This window comes from Calonectris borealis, chromosome 33 (genome assembly GCF_964195595.1).
Source record: "Calonectris borealis chromosome 33, bCalBor7.hap1.2, whole genome shotgun sequence".
NCBI classification, from domain to species: Eukaryota; Metazoa; Chordata; class Aves; order Procellariiformes; family Procellariidae; genus Calonectris; species Calonectris borealis.
The window spans coordinates 64353-88504 of NC_134344.1; the positions used below are offsets into that span (position 1 = coordinate 64353).

Sequence of the window (24152 nt, forward strand, 5' to 3'; positions counted from 1 at the left end):
ATCCAACAATCCATCCATCCAACCATCCATCCATCCAACCATCCATCCATCCAACCATCCATACACCCAAAAAGCCATCCATGCATCCATTAATCCATCAAAAAACCTTCCATATGATCATAAAATCACAGAAGAGCTCGAGTTGGAAGGAATCCATAAGGATCATCGAGTCCGACCCCCTGCTCCTCACAGGACTACCTAGCACTAAACCACATGACTAAGAGCATCGTCCAGACACTCCTTGAACTCTGAGAGGCTTGGTGCCGTGAGCGCTTCCTTGGGGAGCCTGTTCCACTGACCGACCACCATCTCAGTGAAGAACGTTTGCTTAATGTCCAACCTGAACTTCCCTGGATGCAGCTCCATACCACACAGCCACCTAACCAGCCCTGCATCTGTTCAACCACATAAATGTTGGACTCCATGACCTGAAGTCTTTTCCAACCCAAATGATTCTGTGATTCTAAATACCCTGCTGTCTGATCTTCCATCCATCCATCCATCCACCCAACCTTCCCCCCGCCCCGCCATTCCTCCACCCCTCCAACGTTGCATGTTCCCATCCATACATCCCCGAGGAAGCACTAGAAAACTGTTCCCATTTCCCAAAAGGCCCAAGGTACCAGCACGGGCCCTGTCCCAGCTCCTGCCACACTCCAAAACCAGTGTCCAAAGGGGACACCGAGAGGACCCATAGATGCTCTCACCTGTGACGGCATCGGTGGAGACGGGGCCCAGACGTTTCCGACCCCACACCCCGTACAGGTTGAACTTGTAGCGGCGGGACGGTGACAGCCCAGGCACCGTCACCGTGCGGGAACCACCGTCCACGGGCAGCACCTGGGGCTGGCCTTGGGCATCCCTGTACTGCACCGTGAAGGAGTCAAAGGTGCCCTCGGGGACGCTCCACTCCAGCTGGACAGAGCCGGGGGTGACGTGGGAGGCCATGAGCTCGCCCAGGATTGGCTGGGATGGTGGTTCCTCTGATGGCAGTTCCTCCAATGGTGGGGCTTGAGCTACAATAGAGAGGCCCAATGTAGGGCACACAGAGGATCATCCATCCATCAGTCCATCCATCCATCAGTCCATCCATCCATCCATCCATCAGTCCATCCATCCATCAGTCCATCCATCCATCCATCAGTCCATCCATCCATCCATCCATCCACTCACCCAATAAACCCAGCCAACCATCCAACCATTTTCCATCCATCAGCCCCAAATTCAACCATCCAACCAGCAATCCACTTACCCATCCCGACACCCATTCCTCCCCACTGCCACCCATCCCACCTTTCCTAATGCCATCTGAAGCCTCGCCAACCATCCGTTGGCAAATTTCTTCCTCAATTACATCATTCATCCATCCGTCAATCGGTTTCACCATCCACCCATATGTCCTCCCATCCACTTACCCTCCCATCCACCCAACCTCCACTGATCCATCCATCCACCCACCCATCCGCTCTCCTCCCATTAAACCAGATTTTGGACCACAATTCCCTTCATCCATCTAGTTATCCTTCCATTTCCAGGTCCATTTACTTAACCATCCATACATCCATCCATACATCCATTCAGCTACCCAATCATTTCATCAGCTTCTGTCCTATCATTAGGTACACACAACCGTTGGTCCATCCATCCATTTACAGTTCCGACCATCCCATCATCCTTTTCCCAGTGCACCTCTTCCCATCTCTCAGTCCTTGATTTCACCTATTCACCCATCCATCCATCCCTCCATTCCTCCAATCCACTCTCCATCCATCCGTTCCACTCTCCGACCGTGCACCTGCCCTTCCCTACATCCCTCCCCAAGTCAACGTCTAAGAGATGTTCCCACTCAAGGGGCTCCAGCCCCACAACAAACCCAGGGCCTACAAGGGACACAGATGGGGCCCATAGATGCCCTCACCTGTGACGGCATCGGTGGAGATGGGGCCCAGACGTTTCCGACCCCACGCCCCGTACAGGTTGAACTTGTAGCGGCGGGACGGTGACAGCCCAGGCACCGTCACCGTGCGGGAACCACCGTCCACGGGCAGCACCTGGGGCTGGCCTTGGGCATCCCTGTACTGCACCGTGAAGGAGTCAAAGGTGCCCTCGGGGACGCTCCACTCCAGCTGGACGGAGTCGGGGGTGACTTGGGAGGCCGTGAGCTCGCCCAGGATTGGCTGAGATGGTGGTTCCTCCTCCGGCTCGCCTGTAGCTGCAACACAGGGCATAAACATCCCATACAACCCTCCACCAGTACATCCATCCATCCATCCGTACATCCGTTCACCCTCCATCTGTCTATCCTTCCATTCCTCAAATCACCCGTCTCTCCATGCACCTTCTTCTATCCATCAGTCTTTGAATTCACTCCTCCTTTTAACCATCCAACCAGACTCTCCTTTATTCCTCCAAGCAACAAGACATCCAACCAACCACCCCACCATCCATCCACTCAGCCACGTGTCCACACAATCATCCAATCACTCACCCAGTCCACGAGCCAGACACACAATTATCCCAACTTTCATCCATCCATCCATGTATCTACCCACTCAACCTATCGATCATGGAGCCATTCTTCATTCATCCAACCATCCTTACATTAGTCCAGCGGTACAGACAGACATGCATCCAACCAGGTACTCACCCAAAGAGCCACAAACTCATCCAAGTACCCATCTTTCTGTCCATCGACCTATCCCTTCATCCTTCCAACTTCCATGCACCCATCCATACATCCAGCCCCAAATCGGCACCCAAAAGCTATTCCTATTTCCCAAGAGGCCCAAGCAACTGACCATGGGCACTGTCCAAGGTTCTGCCCAATGCAAACCCATGGTCCACAGGGTCCCCAATGCCCCCTCACCTGTGACGGCATCGGTGGAGACAGGGCCCAGACGTTTCCGACCCCACACCCCGTACAGGTTGAACTTGTAGCGGCGGGACGGTGACAGCCCAGGCACCGTCACCGTGCGGGAACCACCGTCCACGGGCAGCACCTGGGGCTGGCCTTGGGCATCCTTGTACTGCACCGTGAAGGAGTCAAAGGTGCCCTCGGGGACGCTCCACTCCAGCTGGACGGAGTCGGGGGTGACCTGGGAGGCCGTGAGCTCGCCCAGGATTGGCTGGGATGGTGGTTCCTCCTCCGGCTCGGCTGCAGCTGCAACAGAGAGGACACAATGCAGGGGATAAACATCCATACGTCTCTTGAAACATTCATCCATCCATGCATCCATCCATCCATTTTTCTACCCAACCATCTGTCCTAGTTTCGGCTGGGATAGGGTTAAATTTCTTCCTAGTGCTGTGTTTTGGATTTAGTATGAGGAGAATGTTGATAACACACTGATGTTTTCAGTTGTTGCTAAGTGCCCTCCTAGTCCAAGGACAGCTCCCGTGCCTACTGACTGAGCTAGGTACACAAGGTGGGAGGGAACATAATCAGGACAGCCAGCCCAGCTGGCCAATGGGGTATTCCATACCATGTGACGTCATGCTCAGTATATGAAGGGTAGGCGTGATCCAGGAAGGGCCGATCGCTACTTGGTTATCGGTCAGCGCGGGTGGTGAGCAATTGCATTGTGCATCACTCATTTTGTATATTCTATCATTATTTATTATCATTATTCTCCCTTTTCTGTTCTATTAAACTGTCTTTATCTCAACCCACGAGTTTTTCTCACTCTTACCCTTCCGATTCTCTCCCTGTCCCACTGCGGGGGCGGGGGGAGTGAGTGAGCGGCTGCGTGGTATTTGGCTGCCTGCCAGATTAAACCACGACACCATCCCTCTATCAATCCCACGCATAAATTCAACCGATCATCCCACCAGGTATCAGCTCACCCAAGCATCCACCCACCTCTCCTTCCATCCATCCTTAACACCGTTCCACCCTTCAGCCTTCCATCCATCCACACAGGCATCCTTCCACTCACCATCTGCCTGTCCATTCATCCACCTAATCATCCAACTAGCAGCCAAGTCACCCAAACAAACACCTTACCAGCCACCTCTCTGCTCCTTAAGGCAGGTTTTTGGTCACCCAGGTCGACATCCATTCATTCATCCATGTCTTCGTCATTCCTTTCATCCAACCACCGATCCCTTTGTCTGTCCATGCAACCTTCTCTCCCTCCATTTCTCCATCCAACCATCCATGCTTCCATCCACCCAATCAACCATTCTTCCGTGCACTATTCCATCCATCGATCCTTGAATTCCTTCCTCTACCCAGCCATCCTATCACCCCTCTTCCATCAAAACACCCATCGATCCAGGCAACCATCCGTTCAATCACCCGTCCATCCAATCAACCTATTAACTAACCACCCACCAGCATCCATCCATCCATCCACCCACCCACCCACCCATCCATCCATCTCCTCACCCAACGAGCCGCACACCCATCCCACCACCCGTACCCCCATCACTCCCTCCCTCCAGGCTTCCCTCGCTCTCCCCCTCCCTTACTGCCTAAAACCCTGCCTGCACCCGTCCCTCCATCCAGCCCCCAATCAACACCCAAGAGAAGTTCCCATTTCCCAGATGGGCCAAAGACCTTGAGCGGGCCCTGCCCCAGCTCCTGCCACACTCCAAACCCAGGGCAGCAAGGACACGGAGGGTCCCACAGACCCACTCACCTGTGACAGCGTCGGTGGAGACGGGGCCCAGACGTTTCCGACCCCACACCCCGTACAGGTTGAACTTGTAGCGGCGGGACGGTGACAGCCCAGGCACCGTCACCGTGCGGGAACCACCGTCCACGGGCAGCACCTGGGGCTGGCCTTGGGCATCCTTGTACTGCACCGTGAAGGAGTCAAAGGTGCCCTCGGGGACGCTCCACTCCAGCTGGACGGAGTCGGGGGTGACCTGGGAGGCCGTGAGCTCGCCCAGGATTGGCTGGGATGGTGGTTCCTCCTCAGGCTCAGCTGCAGCTGCAATAGAGAGGACACAATGCAGGTCATAAACATCCACCAGCCCATCCATCCATCCCACCAACCAGCCAGCCATCCAACAATACACAATTTTTTCCTTCAGTCAGTCCTCCAATCCATTCCACCCATCAACCAACCAATCGCTTAAGTGTTCATTTAAGCCTCCAGACATACAACCAACCCAACCATCCAACCAACCCACCGATCCATCCATTCAAACATCCCTCCATCTGCCCAATAGTGCTTCCATCCAACCATCCAAACCACCAGCCCACCTCTGAAACTGCCACAAACCCATCCATACTGGATCCATTCAGTAATACCACCATCTACCCATGCTTCCTCTAATTCATCCGCTGATGCAACCATCCATCCATCCAATCACCCAAATCATCCATCCATCAAGACACAAGACACCCTTCCACACAACCATCTATCTAGCCATTCATCCATTCAACCAACGAAATAGCCTGCCCTCCATCCATCCATCCATCCATCCTTCCATCCATCCTTCCATCCACCAATCTGCCCCTCCACCCCTCCAACCTTGCATGCTCACATCCCTCCAACCCAGTCAGCACCCAAGAGATGTTCCCACTTCCCACAAGGCCCCAGGGGATCAGGACAGACCCAGCTCCAGCTCATGCCCTCCAGCATACGCAGGGTCCCAAGGGGGCACACGTGAGGCCTGAAGACACCCTCACCTGTGACAGCATCGGTGGAGGCGGGGCCCAGACGTTTCCGACCCCACACCCCGTACAGGTTGAACTTGTAGCGGCGGGACGGTGACAGCCCAGGCACCGTCACCGTGCGGGAACCACCGTCCACGGGCAGCACCTGGGGCTGGCCTTGGGCATCCTTGTACTGCACCGTGAAGGAGTCAAAGGTGCCCTCGGGGACGCTCCACTCCAGCTGGACGGAGTCGAGGGTGACGTGGGAGGCCGTGAGCTCGCCCAGGATTGGCTGGGATGGTGGTTCCTCTGATGGCAGTTCCTCCGACGGTGGGGCTGGAGCTGCAATAGAGAGGCACAATGTAGGGCACACAGAGGAACATCCATCCATCAGTCCATCCATCCATCCATCAGTCCATCCATCCATCCATCCACCCACCCACCCAATAAACTCAGCCAACCATCCAACCATTTTCCATCCATCGGCCCACAAATTCAACCATCCAACCAGCAATCCACTTACCCATCCCGACACCCATTCCTCCCCACTGCCACCCATCCCACCTTTCCTAATGCCATCTGAAGCCTCGCCAGCCATCCGTTGGCAAATTTCTTCCTCAATTACATCATTCATCCATCCGTCAATCGGTTTCACCATCCACCCATATGTCCTCCCATCCACTTACCCTCCCATCCACCCAACCTCCACTGATCCATCCATCCACCCACCCATCCATCTCTCCTCCCATTAAACCAGATTTTGGACCACAATTCCCTTCATCCACCTAGTTATCCTTCCATTTCCAGGTCCATTTACTTAACCATCCATACATCCATCCATACATCCATTCAGCTACCCCATCATTTCATCAGCTTCTGTCCTATCACCCACGCAACGTCCTACCGGTATGTACACACAACCATTGGTCCATCCATCCACTCATAGTTCGGACCGTCCTATCATGCATTTCCCAGTGCACCTCTTCCCATCTCTCAGTCCTTGATTCCATCTATTCACCCATCCATCCATCCATCCATCCCTCCATTCCTCCAATCCACTCTCCATCCATCCGTTCCACTCTCCGACCGTGCACCTGCCCTTCCCTACATCCCTCCCCAAGTCAACGTCTAAGAGATGTTCCCACTCAAGGGGCTCCAGCCCCACAGCAAACCCAGGGCCCACAAGGGACACAGATGGGGCCCATAGATGCCCTCACCTGTGACGGCATCCATCCATCCAACCATCCATCCATCCAACCATCCAACAATCCATCCATCCAACCATCCATCCATCCATACACCCAAAAAGTCATCCATGCATCCATTAATCCATCAAAAAACCTTCCATATGATCATAAAATCACAGAAGAGCTCGAGTTGGAAGGGACCCATAAGGATCATCGAGTCCGACACCCTGCTCCTCACAGGACTACCTAGCACTAAACCACATGACTAAGAGCATCGTCCAGACACTCCTTGAACTCGGACAGGCTTGGTGCCGTGAGCGCTTCCCTGGGGAGCCTGTTCCACTGACCGACCACCATCTCAGTGAAGAACGTTTGCTTAATGCCCAACCTGAACTTCCCTGGATGCAGCTCCATACCACACAGCCACCTAACCAGCCCTGCATCTATTCAACCACATAAATGTTGGACTCCATGATCTGAGAGGTCTTTTCCAACCCAAATGATTCTGTGATTCTAAATACCCTGCTGTCTGATCTTCCATCCATCCATCCATCCACCCAACCTTCCCCCCGCCCCGCCATTCCTCCACCCCTCCAACGTTGCATGTTCCCATCCATACATCCCCGAGGAAGCACTAGAAAACTGTTCCCATTTCCCAAAAGGCCCAAGGTACCAGCACGGGCCCTGTCCCAGCTCCTGCCACACTCCAAAACCAGTGTCCAAAGGGGACACGGAGAGGACCCACAGATGCTCTCACCTGTGACGGCATCGGTGGAGACGGGGCCCAGACGTTTCCGACCCCACACCCCGTACAGGTTGAACTTGTAGCGGCGGGACGGTGACAGCCCAGGCACCGTCACCGTGCGGGAACCACCGTCCACGGGCAGCACCTGGGGCTGGCCTTGGGCATCCCTGTACTGCACCGTGAAGGAGTCAAAGGTGCCCTCGGGGACGCTCCACTCCAGCTGGACAGAGCCGGGGGTGACGTGGGAGGCCATGAGCTCGCCCAGGATTGGCTGGGATGGTGGTTCCTCTGATGGCAGTTCCTCCGATGGTGGGGCTTGAGCTACAATAGAGAGGCCCAATGTAGGGCACACAGAGGATCATCCATCCATCAGTCCATCCATCCATCAGTCCATCCATCCATCCATCCATCAGTCCATCCATCCATCAGTCCATCCATCCATCCATCAGTCCATCCATCCATCCATCCATCCACTCACCCAATAAACTCAGCCAACCATCCAACCATTTTCCATCCATCAGCCCCAAATTCAACCATCCAACCAGCAATCCACTTACCCATCCCGACACCCATTCCTCCCCACTGCCACCCATCCCACCTTTCCTAATGCCATCTGAAGCCTCGCCAGCCATCCGTTGGCAAATTTCTTCCTCAATTACATCATTCATCCATCCGTCAATCGGTTTCACCATACACCCATATGTCCTCCCATCCACTTACCCTCCCATCCACCCAACCTCCACTGATCCATCCATCCACCCACCCATCCGCTCTCCTCCCATTAAACCAGATTTTGGACCACAATTCCCTTCATCCATCTAGTTATCCTTCCATTTCCAGGTCCATTTACTTAACCATCCATACATCCATCCATACATCCATTCAGCTACCCAATCATTTCATCAGCTTCTGTCCTATCATTAGGTACACACAACCGTTGGTCCATCCATCCATTTACAGTTTCGACCATCCCATCATCCTTTTCCCAGTGCACCTCTTCCCATCTCTCAGTCCTTGATTTCATCTATTCACCCATCCATCCATCCCTCCATTCCTCCAATCCATTCTCCATCCATCCGTTCCACTCTCCGACCGTGCACCTGCCCTTCCCTACATCCCTCCCCAAGTCAACGTCTAAGAGATGTTCCCACTCAACGGGCTCCAGCCCCACAGCAAACCCAGGGCCTACAAGGGACACAGATGGGGCCCATAGATGCCCTCACCTGTGACGGCATCGGTGGAGATGGGGCCCAGACGTTTCCGACCCCACGCCCCGTACAGGTTGAACTTGTAGCGGCGGGACGGTGACAGCCCAGGCACCGTCACCGTGCGGGAACCACCGTCCACGGGCAGCACCTGGGGCTGGCCTTGGGCATCCTTGTACTGCACCGTGAAGGAGTCAAAGGTGCCCTCGGGGACGCTCCACTCCAGCTGGACGGAGTCAGGGGTGACTTGGGAGGCCGTGAGCTCGCCCAGGATTGGCTGAGATGGTGGTTCCTCCTCCGGCTCGCCTGTAGCTGCAACACAGGGCATAAACATCCCATACATCCCTCCACCAGTACATCCATCCATCCATCCGTACATCCGTTCACCCTCCATCTGTCTATCCTTCCATTCCTCAAATCACCCGTCTCTCCATGCACCTTCTTCTATCCATCAGTCTTTGAATTCACTCCTCCTTTTAACCATCCAACCAGACTCTCCTTTATTCCTCCAAGCAACAAGACATCCAACCAACCACCCCACCATCCATCCACTCAGCCACGTGTCCACACAATCATCCAATCACTCACCCAGTCCACGAGCCAGACACACAATTATCCCAACTTTCATCCATCCATCCATGTATCTACCCACTCAACCTATCGATCATGGAGCCATTCTTCATTCATCCAACCATCCATACATTAGTCCAGCGGTACAGACAGACATGCATCCAACCAGGTACTCACCCAAAGAGCCACAAACTCATCCAAGTACCCATCTTTCTGTCCATCGACCTATCCCTTCATCCTTCCAACTTCCATGCACCCATCCATACATCCAGCCCCAAATCGGCACCCAAAAGCTATTCCTATTTCCCAAGAGGCCCAAGCAACTGACCATGGGCACTGTCCAAGGTTCTGCCCAATGCAAACCCATGGTCCACAGGGTCCCCAATGCCCCCTCACCTGTGACGGCATCGGTGGAGACGGGGCCCAGACGTTTCCGACCCCACACCCCGTACAGGTTGAACTTGTAGCGGCGGGACGGTGACAGCCCAGGCACCGTCACCGTGCGGGAACCACCGTCCACGGGCAGCACCTGGGGCTGGCCTTGGGCATCCTTGTACTGCACCGTGAAGGAGTCAAAGGTGCCCTCGGGGATGCTCCACTCCAGCTGGACGGAGTCGGGGGTGACCTGGGAGGCCGTGAGCTCGCCCAGCATTGGCTGGGATGGTGGTTCCTCCTCCGGCTCGGCTGCAGCTGCAACAGAGAGGACACAATGCAGGGGATAAACATCCATACGTCTCTTGAAACATTCATCCATCCATGCATCCATCCATCCATTTTTCTACCCAACCATCTGTCCTAGTTTCGGCTGGGATAGGGTTAAATTTCTTCCTAGTGCTGTGTTTTGGATTTAGTATGAGGAGAATGTTGATAACACACTGATGTTTTCAGTTGTTGCTAAGTGCCCTCCTAGTCCAAGGACAGCTCCCGTGCCTACTGACTGAGCTAGGTACACAAGGTGGGAGGGAACATAATCAGGACAGCCAGCCCAGCTGGCCAATGGGGTATTCCATACCATGTGACGTCATGCTCAGTATATGAAGGGTAGGCATGATCCAGGAAGGGCCGATCGCTACTTGGTTATCGGTCAGCGCGGGTGGTGAGCAATTGCATTGTGCATCACTCATTTTGTATATTCTATCATTATTTATTATCATTATTCTCCCTTTTCTGTTCTATTAAACTGTCTTTATCTCAACCCACGAGTTTTTCTCACTCTTACCCTTCCGATTCTCTCCCTGTCCCACTGCGGGGGCGGGGGGAGTGAGTGAGCGGCTGCGTGGTATTTGGCTGCCTGCCAGATTAAACCACGACACCATCCCTCTATCAATCCCACGCATAAATTCAACCAATCATCCCACCAGGTATCAGCTCACCCAACCATCCACCCACCGCTCCTTCCATCCATCCTTAACACCGTTCCACCCTTCAGCCTTCCATCCATCCACACAGGCATCCTTCCACTCACCATCTGCCTGTCCATTCATCCACCTAATCATCCAACCAGCAGCCAAGTCACCCAAACAAACACCTTACCAGCCACCTCTCTGCTCCTTAAGGCAGGTTTTTGGTCACCCACATCGTCATCCATTCATTCATCCATGTCTTCGTCATCCTTTCATCCAACCACCAATCCCTTTGTCCATGCAACCTCCTCTCCCTCCATTTCTCCATCCAACCATCCATGCTTCCATCCATCCAATCAACCATTCTTCCATGCACTATTCCATCCATTGATCCTTGAATTCCTTCCTCTACCCAGCCATCCTATCACCCCTCTTCCATCAAAACACCCATCGATCCAGGCAACCATCCGGTCAATCACCCGTCCATCCAATCAACCTATTAACTAACCACCCACCAGCATCCATCCATCCATCCACCCACCCACCCACCCATCCATCCATCTCCTCACCCAACGAGCCGCACACCCATCCCACCACCCGTACCCCCATCACTCCCTCCCTCCAGGCTTCCCTCGCTCTCCCCCTCCCTTACTGCCTAAAACCCTGCCTGCACCCGTCCCTCCAGCCAGCCCCCAATCAACACCCAAGAGAAGTTCCCATTTCCCAGATGGGCCAAAGACCTTGAGCGGGCCCTGCCCCAGCTCCTGCCACACTCCAAACCCAGGGCAGCAAGGACACGGAGGGTCCCACAGACCCACTCACCTGTGACAGCGTCGGTGGAGACGGGGCCCAGACGTTTCCGACCCCACACCCCGTACAGGTTGAACTTGTAGCGGCGGGACGGTGACAGCCCAGGCACCGTCACCGTGCGGGAACCACCGTCCACGGGCAGCACCTGGGGCTGGCCTTGGGCATCCTTGTACTGCACCGTGAAGGAGTCAAAGGTGCCCTCGGGGACGCTCCACTCCAGCTGGACGGAGTCGGGGGTGACCTGGGAGGCCGTGAGCTCGCCCAGGATTGGCTGGGATGGTGGTTCCTCCTCAGGCTCAGCTGCAGCTGCAATAGAGAGGACACAATGCAGGTCATAAACATCCACCAGCCCATCCATCCATCCCACCAACCAGCCAGCCATCCAACAATACACAATTTTTTCCTTCAGTCAGTCCTCCAATCCATTCCACCCATCAACCAACCAATCGCTTAAGTGTTCATTTAAGCCTCCAGACATACAACCAACCCAACCATCCAACCAACCCACCGATCCATCCATTCAAACATCCCTCCATCTGCCCAATAGTGCTTCCATCCAACCATCCAAACCACCAGCCCACCTCTGAAACTGCCACAAACCCATCCATACTGGATCCATTCAGTAATACCACCATCTACCCATGCTTCCTCTAATTCATCCGCTGATGCAACCATCCATCCATCCAATCACCCAAATCATCCATCCATCAAGACACAAGACACCCTTCCACACAACCATCTATCTAGCCATTCATCCATTCAACCAACGAAATAGCCTGCCCTCCATCCATCCATCCATCCATCCTTCCATCCATCCTTCCATCCACCAATCTGCCCCTCCACCCCTCCAACCTTGCATGCTCACATCCCTCCAACCCAGTCAGCACCCAAGAGATGTTCCCACTTCCCACAAGGCCCCAGGGGATCAGGACAGACCCAGCTCCAGCTCATGCCCTCCAGCATACGCAGGGTCCCAAGGGGGCACACGTGAGGCCTGAAGACACCCTCACCTGTGACAGCATCGGTGGAGACGGGGCCCAGACGTTTCCGACCCCACACCCCGTACAGGTTGAACTTGTAGCGGCGGGACGGTGACAGCCCAGGCACCGTCACCGTGCGGGAACCACCGTCCACGGGCAGCACCTGGGGCTGGCCTTGGGCATCCTTGTACTGCACCGTGAAGGAGTCAAAGGTGCCCTCGGGGACGCTCCACTCCAGCTGGACGGAGTCGAGGGTGACGTGGGAGGCCGTGAGCTCGCCCAGGATTGGCTGGGATGGTGGTTCCTCTGATGGCAGTTCCTCCGACGGTGGGGCTGGAGCTGCAATAGAGAGGCACAATGTAGGGCACACAGAGGAACAACCATCCATCAGTCCATCCATCCATCCATCAGTCCATCCATCCATCCATCCACCCACCCACCCAATAAACTCAGCCAACCATCCAACCATTTTCCATCCATCGGCCCACAAATTCAACCATCCAACCAGCAATCCACTTACCCATCCCGACACCCATTCCTCCCCACTGCCACCCATCCCACCTTTCCTAATGCCATTTGAAGCCTCGCCAACCATCCGTTGGCAAATTTCTTCCTCAATTACATCATTCATCCATCCGTCAATCGGTTTCACCATACACCCATATGTCCTCCCATCCACTTACCCTCCCATCCACCCAACCAACACTGATCCATCCATCCACCCACCCATCCATCTCTCCTCCCATTAAACCAGATTTTGGACCACAATTCCCTTCATCCATCTAGTTATCCTTCCATTTCCAGGTCCATTTACTTAACCATCCATACATCCATCCATACATCCATTCAACTACCCCATCATTTCATCAGCTTCCATCCTATCACCCACGCAACGTCCTACCGGTATGTACACACAACCATTGGTCCATCCATCCACTCATAGTTCGGACCGTCCTATCATGCATTTCCCAGTGCACCTCTTCCCATCTCTCAGTCCTTGATTCCATCTATTCACCCATCCATCCATCCCTCCATTCCTCCAATCCATTCTCCATCCATCCATTCCACTCTCCGACCGTGCACCTGCCCTTCCCTACATCCCTCCCCAAGTCAACGTCTAAGAGATGTTCCCACTCAACGGGCTCCAGCCCCACAGCAAACCCAGGGCCCACAAGGGACACAGATGGGGCCCATAGATGCTCTCACCTGTGACAGCATCGGTGGAGATGGGGCCCAGACGTTTCCGACCCCACACCCCGTACAGGTTGAACTTGTAGCGGCGGGACGGTGACAGCCCAGGCACCGTCACCGTGCGGGAACCACCGTCCACGGGCAGCACCTGGGGCTGGCCTTGGGCATCCTTGTACTGCACCGTGAAGGAGTCAAAGGTGCCCTCGGGGATGCTCCACTCCAGCTGGACGGAGTCGGGGGTGACATGAGGGACCGTGAGCTCGCCCAGGATTGGCTGGGATGGTGGTTCCTCCTCCGGCTCAGCTGTAGCTGCAACACAGGGCACAACACAGGGCATAAACAACCACCAATCAATCCACCCGTCCATCCATCCATCCATCCAACCATCCATGCATGCATGTCCATCCATCCGTCCATCCATCCTCACCCCTTTCCTTCAGTCAGTCCTTGAATCCACTCTACCCATCAACCGGCCAACCACTTACCCGCTCATTTAAGCCCCCAGCCATACCACTGCCCAGCCAGCTGGCCATCTCTCCACCCATTATCCATTCTTCCACCCTCCCATACAATCGTGCCTCCATCCAACCATCCGAACCATCATTTCCTCTTTAAAATGCCACAGACCCATCCACACCAGATCCATTCAGTAATCCTGCCATCTGTCCACGCTTCCGCTAATTCATCTATCGATCCAACCACCCGTCCATCCAACCATCCATCCATCCATCCATCCAACCATCCATACACCCAAAAAGCCATCCATGCATCCATTAATCCATCAAAAAAACCTTCCATATGATCATAAAATCACAGAATAGCTCGAGCTGGAAGGGACCCGTAAGGATCATCGAGTCCGACCCCCTGCTCCTCACAGGACTACCTAGCACTAAACCACATGACTAAGAGCATCGTCCAGACACTCCTTGAACTCTGACAGGCTTGGTGCCGTGAGCGCTTCCCTGGGGAGCCTGTTCCACTGACCGACCACCATCTCAGTGAAGAACGTTTGCTTAATGTCCAACCTGAACTTCCCTGGATGCAGCTCCATACCACACAGCCACCTAACCAGCCCTGCATCTGTTCAACCACATAAATGTTGGACTCCATGACCTGAAAGGTCTTTTCCAACCTAAATGATTCTGTGATTCTAAATACCCTGCTGTCTGATCTTCCATCCATCCATCCATCCACCCAACCTTCCCCCCGCCCCGCCATTCCTCCACCCCTCCAACGTTGCATGTTCCCATCCATACATCCCCGAGGAAGCACTAGAAAACTGTTCCCATTTCCCAAAAGACCCAAGGTACCAGCACGGGCCCTGTCCCAGCTCCTGCCACACTCCAAAACCAGTGTCCAAAGGGGACACGGAGAGGACCCACAGACACCCTCACCTGTGACAGCGTCGGTGGAGACGGGGCCCAGACGTTTCCGACCCCACACCCCGTACAGGTTGAACTTGTAGCGGCGGGACGGTGACAGCCCAGGCACCGTCACCGTGCGGGAACCACCGTCCACGGGCAGCACCTGGGGCTGGCCTTGGGCATCCTTGTACTGCACCGTGAAGGAGTCAAAGGTGCCCTCGGGGACGCTCCACTCCAGCTGGACGGAGCCGGGGGTGATGTGGGAGGCCGTGAGCTCGCCCAGCATTGGCTGAGTCGGTGGTTTCTCCTCAGGCTCCGCTGCAGCTATAACAGAGAGGGAACAAACATCCATACAGGCCTCGAAACATTCATCCATCCCTTTCTCCTTCCAACCATTTTTCTACCCAACCATCCTTCTATCCATCCATCCATCCACTTAAGAAACCATCTCTCCAAGTATCACTTCACCCAAGCATCCACCCACCTCTCCTTCCATCCATCCTTAACACCGTTCCACCCATCAGCCTTCCAACCATCCACACATGCATCCTTCTACTCATTATGGCACCTTTTTGGTCACCCAGGTCGTCATCCATTCATTCATCCATGTCTTCGTCATTCCTTTCATCCAACCACCGATCCCTTTGTCTGTCCATGCAACCTTCTCTCCCTCCATTTCTCCGTTCAACCATCCATGCTTCCATCCATGCAATCAACCATTCTTCCGTGCACTATTCCATCCATCGGTCCTTGAATTCCTTCCTCTACCCAGCCTTCCTATCACCCCTCTTCCATCAAAACACCCATCGATCCAGGCAACCATCCGGTCAATCACCCATCCACCCAATCAACCTATTAACCAACCACCCACCAGCATCCACCCACCCACCCATCCATCCATCTCCTCACCCAACGAGCCGCACACCCATCCCACCACCCGCACCCCCATCACTCCCTCCCTCCAGGCTTCCCTCGCTCTCCCCCTCCCTGACTGCCTAAAACCCTGCCTGCACCCGTCCCTCCAGCCAGCCCCCAATCAACACCCAAGAGAAGTTCCCATTTCCCAGATGGGCCAAAGACCTTGAGCGGGCCCTGCCCAAGCTCCTGCCACACTCGAAACCCAGGGCAGCAAGGACACGGAGGGTCCCACAGACCCACTCACCTGTGACAGCGTCGGTGGAGATGGGGCCCAGACGTTTCCGACCCCACACCCCGTACAGGTTGAACTTGTAGCGGCGGGACGGTGACAGCCCAGGCACCGTCACCGTGCGGGAACCACCGTCCACGGGCAGCACCTGGGGCTGGCCTTGGGCATCCTTGTACTGCACCGTGAAGGAGTCAAAGGTGCCCTCGCGGACACTCCACTCCAGCTGGATGGAGTCAGGGGTGACATGAGGGGCCGTGAGCTCGCCCAGGATTGGCTGGGATGGTGGTTCCTTCTCGGCTGCAGCCATAACAGAAAGGGCACAATGCAGGGCATAAACATCCACATGTCTGTCCGTCCGTCCATCCATTTTTCTACCCAACCATCCCTCTATCCATCCACCCACACATACATTCAACCAATCATCCCTCCAGGTATCAGCTCACCCAACCATCCACCCACCTCTCCTTCCATCCATCCTTAACACCGTTCCACCCATCAGCCTTCCAACCATCCACACAGGCATCCTTCCACTCACCATCTGCCTGTCCATTCATCCACCTAATCATCCAACCAGCAGCCAAGTCACCCAAACAAACACCTTACCAGCCACCTCTCTGCTCCTTAAGGCAGGTTTATGGTCACCCAGGTCGTCATCCATTCATTCATCCATGTCTTCGTCATTCCTTTCATCCAACCACCAATCCCTTTGTCTTTCCATGCAACCTTCTCTCCCTCCATTTCTCCGTCCAACCATCCATGCTTCCATCCATCCAATCAACCATTTTTCTGTGCACTATTCCATCCATCGGTTCTTGAATCCATTCCTCTACCCAACCATCCTATCACCCATCTTCCATCAAAACACCCATCAATCCAGGCAACCATCCGTTCAACCATCTATCCACCAATCAACCTATTAACCAGCCACCCACCAGCATCCATCCATCCACCCATCCATCCACCCATCCATCCATCCATCCATCCATCCATCCATCTAGCTGATCACCCACACACCAACTAACCATCCAAACACACATCCAGCTCTTTGTCCATGCATCCACCCAGGCCTCCACCCCTCCCATCACCCATTTTCCATGAACAATCTTCCATCCCTCCATGCATTCACCCAGACAGACAACCATTAACGGTGCCATCTGTCACCCCACCAGTCTGTCCAGTTGTCCCTCTGCTTCTCATCAATGCATTCATCCGTTCACCAGTCTCTTAGCCATTCATGTGACCACCTGTCTGTCTGTCCGTCCACCCATCCATCTCTCCATCCATGCCTCCATCCCTCCATCCATCCGTCCATCCATACATCCATCTTTTGGACCATTCATCCATGCACCCCTCCATCCATTCATCTCTCTATCTGTCCACGCAAGCATTCATCCATGTATTTCACCCTCCGTGCAGCCATGCTTCCAAACATCCATCCCAACACTCATCTTCCCATCCACCTGCTTCTCATCAAGCCAACAATCCACAAAGCCATCCAACCCTGCATCCATTCAACCGTTCAGTTATTCATCCATCCACCCACCCACCCACCCACCCATCTACCCATCTGTTCACAGATCCAACCACCCTTCTTTCCATCCATTCAAAAACCAATCACCCAACCACATTCATCCCTCCACCTACCTCTCCAACTCTTCCTCCCTCCCTCCCTCTCTCTTGCCTGCTCCCATCCCTACGTCCAGCCAACAGTCAACACCCAAGAGATGACCCCCCTGGACAAGCTCCTGCCACACTCCAAACCCAGCGCCCAAAGGGAACGTGGACGGAGCCCACAGACGCCCTCACCTGTGACAGCATCGGTGGAGACGGGGCCCAGACGTTTCCGACCCCACACCCCGTACAGGTTGAACTTGTAGCGGCGGGACGGTGACAGCCCAGGCACCGTCACCGTGCGGGAACCACCGTCCACGGGCAGCACCTGGGGCTGGCCTTGGGCATCCTTGTACTGCACCGTGAAGGAGTCAAAGGTGCCCTCGGGGACGCTCCACTCCAGCTGGACGGAGTCGGGGGTGACATGAGGGGCCGTGAGCTCGCCCAGGATTGGCTGGGATGGTGGTTCCTCCTCCGGCTCGGCTGCAGCTGTAACAGAGATGGCACAATGCAGGGCATAAACATCCAATACATACGTCCACCAATCCATCCGTCCATCCATCCATCCCACCATCCATCAAAGCAGCTGTAACAGAGAGGACACAATGAAAGCCATAAACAGCCATACATGCCTTGAAACATCCATCCATCCATTTTTCTACCCAACCATCCCTCTATCCATCCACACATACATGCAACCAATCATCCCTCCAGGTATCACTTCACCCAAGCATCCACCCACCTCTCCTTCCATCCATCCTTAACACTCTTCTACCCACCAGCCTTCCATCCATCCACACATGCATCCTTCTACTCCTTAAGGCACGTTTTTGGTCACCCATGTCGTCATCCATTCATTCATCCATGTCTTCGTCATTCCTTTCATCCAACCACCGATCCCTTTGTCTGTCCATGCGACCTTCTCTCCCTCCATTTCTCCATCCAACCATCCATGCTTCCATCCATCCAATCAACCATTCTTCCATGCACTATTCCATCCATCGGTCCTTGAATTCCTTCCTCTACCCAGCCATCCTATCACCCCTCTTCCATCACAACACCCATCGATCCAGGCAACCATCCATTCAATCACCCGTCCATCCAATCAACCTATTAACCAGCCACCCACCAGCATCCATCCATCCACCCATCCAACCATCCATCCATCCACCCATCTAGCTGATCACCCACACACCAACTAACCATCCAAACACACATCCAGCTCTTTGTCCATGCATCCACCCAGGCCTCCACCCCTCCCATCACCCATTTTCCATGAACAATCTTCCATCCCTCCATGCATTCACCCAGACAGACAACCATTAACGGTGCTGTCTGTCACCCCACCAGGCTGTCCAGTTGTCATAGACTCATAGAATCATAGAATCATTAAGGTTGGAAAAGACCTCTAAGATCATCGAGTCCAACCGTCAACCCAACACCACCATACCCACTAAGCCATGTCCCTAAGGGCCTCATCCACACGTCTTTTAAATACCTCCAGGGATGGGGACTTCACCACTGCCCTGGGCAGCCTGTTCCAAGGCCTGACCACTCTTTCAGGAAAGAAATTTCTCCTCATGTCCAATCTAAACCTCCCTTGGCGCAACTTGAGGCCATTTCCTCTTGTCCTATCGCTGTTACTTGGGAGAAGAGACCAACCCCCCCCTCACTACAACCTCCTTTCAGGTAGTTGTAGAGCGCGATGAGGTCTCCCCTCAGCCTCCTCTTCTCCAGGCTGAACACCCCCAGTTCCCTCAGCCGCTCCCCATCAGACTTGTGCTCCAGGCCCTTCATCAGCTTCGTTGCCCTCCTCTGGACACGCTCCAGCACCTCCATGTCCTTCTTGTGGTGAGGGGCCCAAAACTGAACACAGGATTCGAGGTGTGGCCTCACCAGTGCCCAGTACAGGGGCACGGTCACCTCCCTGCTGCTGCTGGCCACACGACTTCTGATACAGGCCAGGATGCCGTTGGCCTTCTTGGCCACCTGGGCACACTGCCGGCTCATGTTCAGCCGGCTGTCAATCAGCATCCCCAGGTCCTTTTCCTCCGGGCAGCTTTCCAGCCACTCTTGCCCAAGCCTGTAGCGTTGCCTGGGGTTGTTGTGGCCGAAGCGCAGGACCCGGCACTTGGCCTTGTTGAACCTCATACATTGGCCTGGGCCCATCGACCCAGCCTGTCCAGGTCCCTCTGCAGACCCTTCCCACCCTCCAGCAGATCAACACTCCCGCCCAACTTGGTGTCGTCTGCAGACTGACTGAGGGAGCACTCGATCCCCTCGTCCAGATCATTGATAAAGAGATTGAACAGGACCGGCCCCAGTACTGAGCCCTGGGGAACACCGCTCGTGACCGGCCGCCAACTGGATTTAACTCCGTTGACCACAACTCTCTGGGCTCGGCCGTCCAGCCAGTTTTTTACCCAGCCAAGAGTGGACCTGTCTAGGCCGTGAGCCGCCAGCTTCTCTAGGAGAATGCTGTGGGAGACAGTGTCAAAGGCTTTACTGAAGTCCAGGTAGACCACATCCACAGCCTTTCCCTCATCCACTGTGGGTCACCTGGTCATAGAAGGAGATCAGGTTGGTCAAGCAGGACCTGCCTTCCATGAACCCGTGCTGGCTGGGCCTGATCCCCTGGTTGTCCCGCACATGGCTTCTGAGCGCCCTCAAAACCAACCGCTCCGTGATCTTCCCTGGCACCGAGGTCAGGCTGACCGGCCTGTAGTTCCCCAGATCCTCCTTCCGGCCCTTCTTGTAGATGGGCGTCACCTTGGCAAGCCTCCAGTTGTCCGGGACCTCCCCAGTTAACCAGGACTGCTGGTAAATGATGGAGAGCGGCTCGGCAAGCTCCTCCGCCAGCTCCCTCAGCACCCTCGGGTGGATCCCATCCGGCCCCATAGACTTGTGAGCGTCCAGGTGGCGTAGCAGGTCATTAACTTCTTCCTCTTGAATTATGGGGGGTTTATCCTGCTCGCCATCCCTGTCTTCCAGCTCAGGGGGCTGAGTACCCTGAGGATAACTGCTCTGACTACTAAAGACTGAGGCAAAGAAGGCGTTGAGTACCTCAGCCTTTTCCTCGTCCTTGGTGGCAACGTTCCCCCCCGCATCCAGTAGAGGATGGAGATTCTCCTTGGCTCTCCTTTTGTCATTAACATACTTATAAAAGCATTTTTTGTTGTCTCTCACGACAGTGGCCAGGTTGAGTTCTAGCCGGGCTTTTGCCTTTCTAATTTCCTCTCTGCACGACCTAACGTGATCCCTGTACTCTTCCTGAGTCGCCTGCCCCTTCTTCCACAAGTGATAAACTCTCCTTTTTTCCCTGAGTCCCAGCCAGAGCTCCCCGTTCAGCCAGGCCGGTCGCCTTCCCCGCCCGTTCTTCTTGCGGCACATGGGGACAGCCCGCTCCTGCGCCTTTAAGACTTCCTTCTGGAAGAACGTCCAGCCTTCCTGGACCCCTTTGCCCTTCAGGACTGTCTCCCAAGGGACCCTCTCGACCAGTGTCCTGAGCAGGCCAAAGTCCGCCCGCCGGAAGTCCATGGTAGCGGTTTTGCTGGCCCCCCTCCTTACTTCACCAAGTATCGAGAATTCTGTCATTTCATGGTCGCTAAGCCCAAGACGGCCTCCGACCACCACATCTCCCACCAGTCCTTCTCTGTTCGTGAACAGCAGGTCAAGCGAGGCATCTCCCCTGGTGGGCTCGCTTACCAGCTGCGTCAGGAAGTTATCCTCCACACACTCCAGGAACCTCCTCGACTGTTTCCTCTCTGCCGTGTGGTATTTCCAGCAGACATCCGGAAAGTTGAAGTCCCCCACGAGAACAAGGGCTAGCGACTGGGAGACTTCTGCCAGCCTCTGGTAGAATATTTCATCTGCCTCCTCGTCCTGGCTAGGTGGTCTATAACAGACTCCCAGCAGGATATCTGCCTTGTTGGCCTTCCCCCTCATCCTTACCCACAAGCGCTCGACCTCGTCATCACTACCATCGAGCTGAGGAGGGAAGGGGATAAAACCAGGCTCTCTAGAGAAGAGCCTAGGGACCGCACGCCAATGTCGGGGGAGAAATCGGCAGCCCAGCTCAAGTGCATCTACACCAATGCACCCAGCATGGGCGGCAAACAGGAGGAGCTGGAAGCGGCGTAGCTATGACTTAGTCGCCATCACGGAAACATGGTGGGATGAGTCTCACGATTGGAGTGCTGCAATGGACGGCTATAAGCTCTTCAGAAGGGACAGGCGAGGAAGGAGGGGTGGTGGGGTAGCCCTCCACACATCCATCCCAACACTCATCTTCCCATCCACCTACTTCTATCCATCGGGCCAAGAATCCACCCAGCCATCCAACCCTGCATCCATTCAACAGTTCAGTTATCCATCCATCCATCCATCCATCTCTTCACAGATCCAACCACTCTTCTTTCCATCCATTCAAAAAACCAATCACCCAACCACCAGACACACCTTCATCCCTCCACCTACCTCTCCAACCCTCCCTCCCTCCCTCCCTCTCTCTTGCCTGCTCCCATCCCTACATCCAGCCAACAGTCAACACCCAAGAGATGACCCCCCTGGACAAGCTCCTGCCACACTCCAAACCCAGCGCCCAAAGGGAACGAGGACGGAGCCCACAGACACCCTCACCTGTGACAGCATCGGTGGAGACGGGGCCCAGACGTTTCCGACCCCACACCCCGTACAGGTTGAACTTGTAGCGGCGGGACGGTGACAGCCCAGGCACCGTCACCGTGCGGGAACCACCGTCCACGGGCAGCACCTGGGGCTGGCCTTGGGCATCCTTGTACTGCACCGTGAAGGAGTCAAAGGAGCCCTCGGGGACGCTCCACTCCAGCTGGACGGAGTCGGGGGTGACATGAGGGGCCGTGAGCTCGCCCAGGATTGGCTGGGATGGTGGTTCCTCCTCCGGCTCGGCTGCAGCTGTAACAGAGATGGCACAATGCAGGGCATAAACATCCAATACATACGTCCACCAATCCATCCGTCCATCCATCCATCCTACCATCCATCAAAGCAGCTGTAACAGAGAGGACACAATGAAAGCCATAAACAGCCATACATGCCTTGAAACATCCATCCATCCATTTTTCTACCCAACCATCCTTCTATCCATCCACACATACATGCAACCAATCATCCCGCCAGGTATCACTTCACCCAAGCATCCACCCACCTCTCCTTCCATCCATCCTTAACACTCTTCTACCCACCAGCCTTCCAACCATCCACACATGCATCCTTCTACTCCTTAAGGCACGTTTTTGGTCACCCATGTCGTCATCCATTCATTCATCCATGTCTTCGTCATTCCTTTCATCCAACCACCAATCCCTTTGTCTTTCTATGCAACCTTCTCTCCCTCCATTTCTCCGTTCAACCATCCATGCTTCCATCCATCCAATCAACCATTCTTCCATGCACTATTCCATCCATCGGTCCTTGAATTCCTTCCTCTACCCAGCCATCCTATCACCCCTCTTCCATCACAACACCCATCGATCCAGGCAACCATCCGGTCAATCACCCGTCCACCCAATCAACCTATTAACCAACCACCCACCATCACCCATCCATCCATCCATCCATCCATCTCCTCACTCAACGAGCCGCACACCCATCCCACCACCCGTACCCCCATCACTCCCTCCTTCCAGGCTTCCCTCGCTCTCCCCCTCCCTTACTGCCTAAAACCCTGCGGGCACCCGTCCCTCCAGCCAGCCCCCAATCAACACCCAAGAGAAGTTCCCATTTCCCAGATGGGCCAAAGACCTTGAATGGGACCTGCCCAAGCTCCTGCCACACTCCAAACCCAGGGCAGCAAGGACACGGAGGGTCCCACAGACCCACTCACCTGTGACAGCGTCGGTGGAGACGGGGCCCAGATGTTTCCGACCCCACACCCCGTACAGGTTGAACTTGTAGCGGCGGGACGGTGACAGCCCAGGCACCGTCACCGTGCGGGAACCACCGTCCACGGGCAGCACCTGGGGCTGGCCTTGGGCATCCCTGTACTGCACCGTGAAGGAGTCAAAGGTGCCCTCGGGGACGCTCCACTCCAGCTGGACGGAGTCAGGGGTGATGTGGGAGGCCGTGAGCTCGCCCAGGATTGGCTGGGATGGTGGTTCCTCCTTTGGTGGGGCCGGGGCTGCAACAGGAACAGCACAATGCAGGACACACTGGCGACAGACATCCCTCCCTCTATCCACGCATCCATTCATGCATCCATCCTGCCTGCCGCTCCACCCATCTAATCACCCACCCATCACATGACTCACCCAACCCTCCACCCTTCCACCCATTTTCCATTCCTCCAGCTGTTTGTCCACCCATCCACTCATCCATCCAATTCTCTCTTTGTCTGCCAATTCAGGCAGCCAGTCTG

General features: G+C 54.9%; 1 protein-coding gene across 1 annotated transcript in view; it reads right to left on the bottom strand.

Moving 5' to 3' along the window:
* TNXB (tenascin XB) overlaps positions 1-24152 on the bottom strand; it is a 67900-nt gene that overhangs the window by 34526 nt on the left and 9222 nt on the right. The window contains exons 9-24 of the mRNA XM_075134565.1: positions 23622-23915; positions 22397-22690; positions 17948-18247; positions 16163-16444; positions 15031-15324; positions 13652-13945; positions 12476-12784; positions 11478-11765; positions 9709-10002; positions 8761-9054; positions 7550-7858; positions 5639-5947; positions 4641-4934; positions 2867-3160; positions 1919-2212; positions 708-1010 (exon numbers count right to left, since the gene is read on the bottom strand). Coding sequence (XP_074990666.1) covers positions 708-1010; positions 1919-2212; positions 2867-3160; positions 4641-4934; positions 5639-5947; positions 7550-7858; positions 8761-9054; positions 9709-10002; positions 11478-11765; positions 12476-12784; positions 13652-13945; positions 15031-15324; positions 16163-16444; positions 17948-18247; positions 22397-22690; positions 23622-23915 — 4746 coding nt within the window. The remainder of the gene's footprint in view (positions 1-707; positions 1011-1918; positions 2213-2866; positions 3161-4640; positions 4935-5638; positions 5948-7549; positions 7859-8760; positions 9055-9708; positions 10003-11477; positions 11766-12475; positions 12785-13651; positions 13946-15030; positions 15325-16162; positions 16445-17947; positions 18248-22396; positions 22691-23621; positions 23916-24152) is intronic.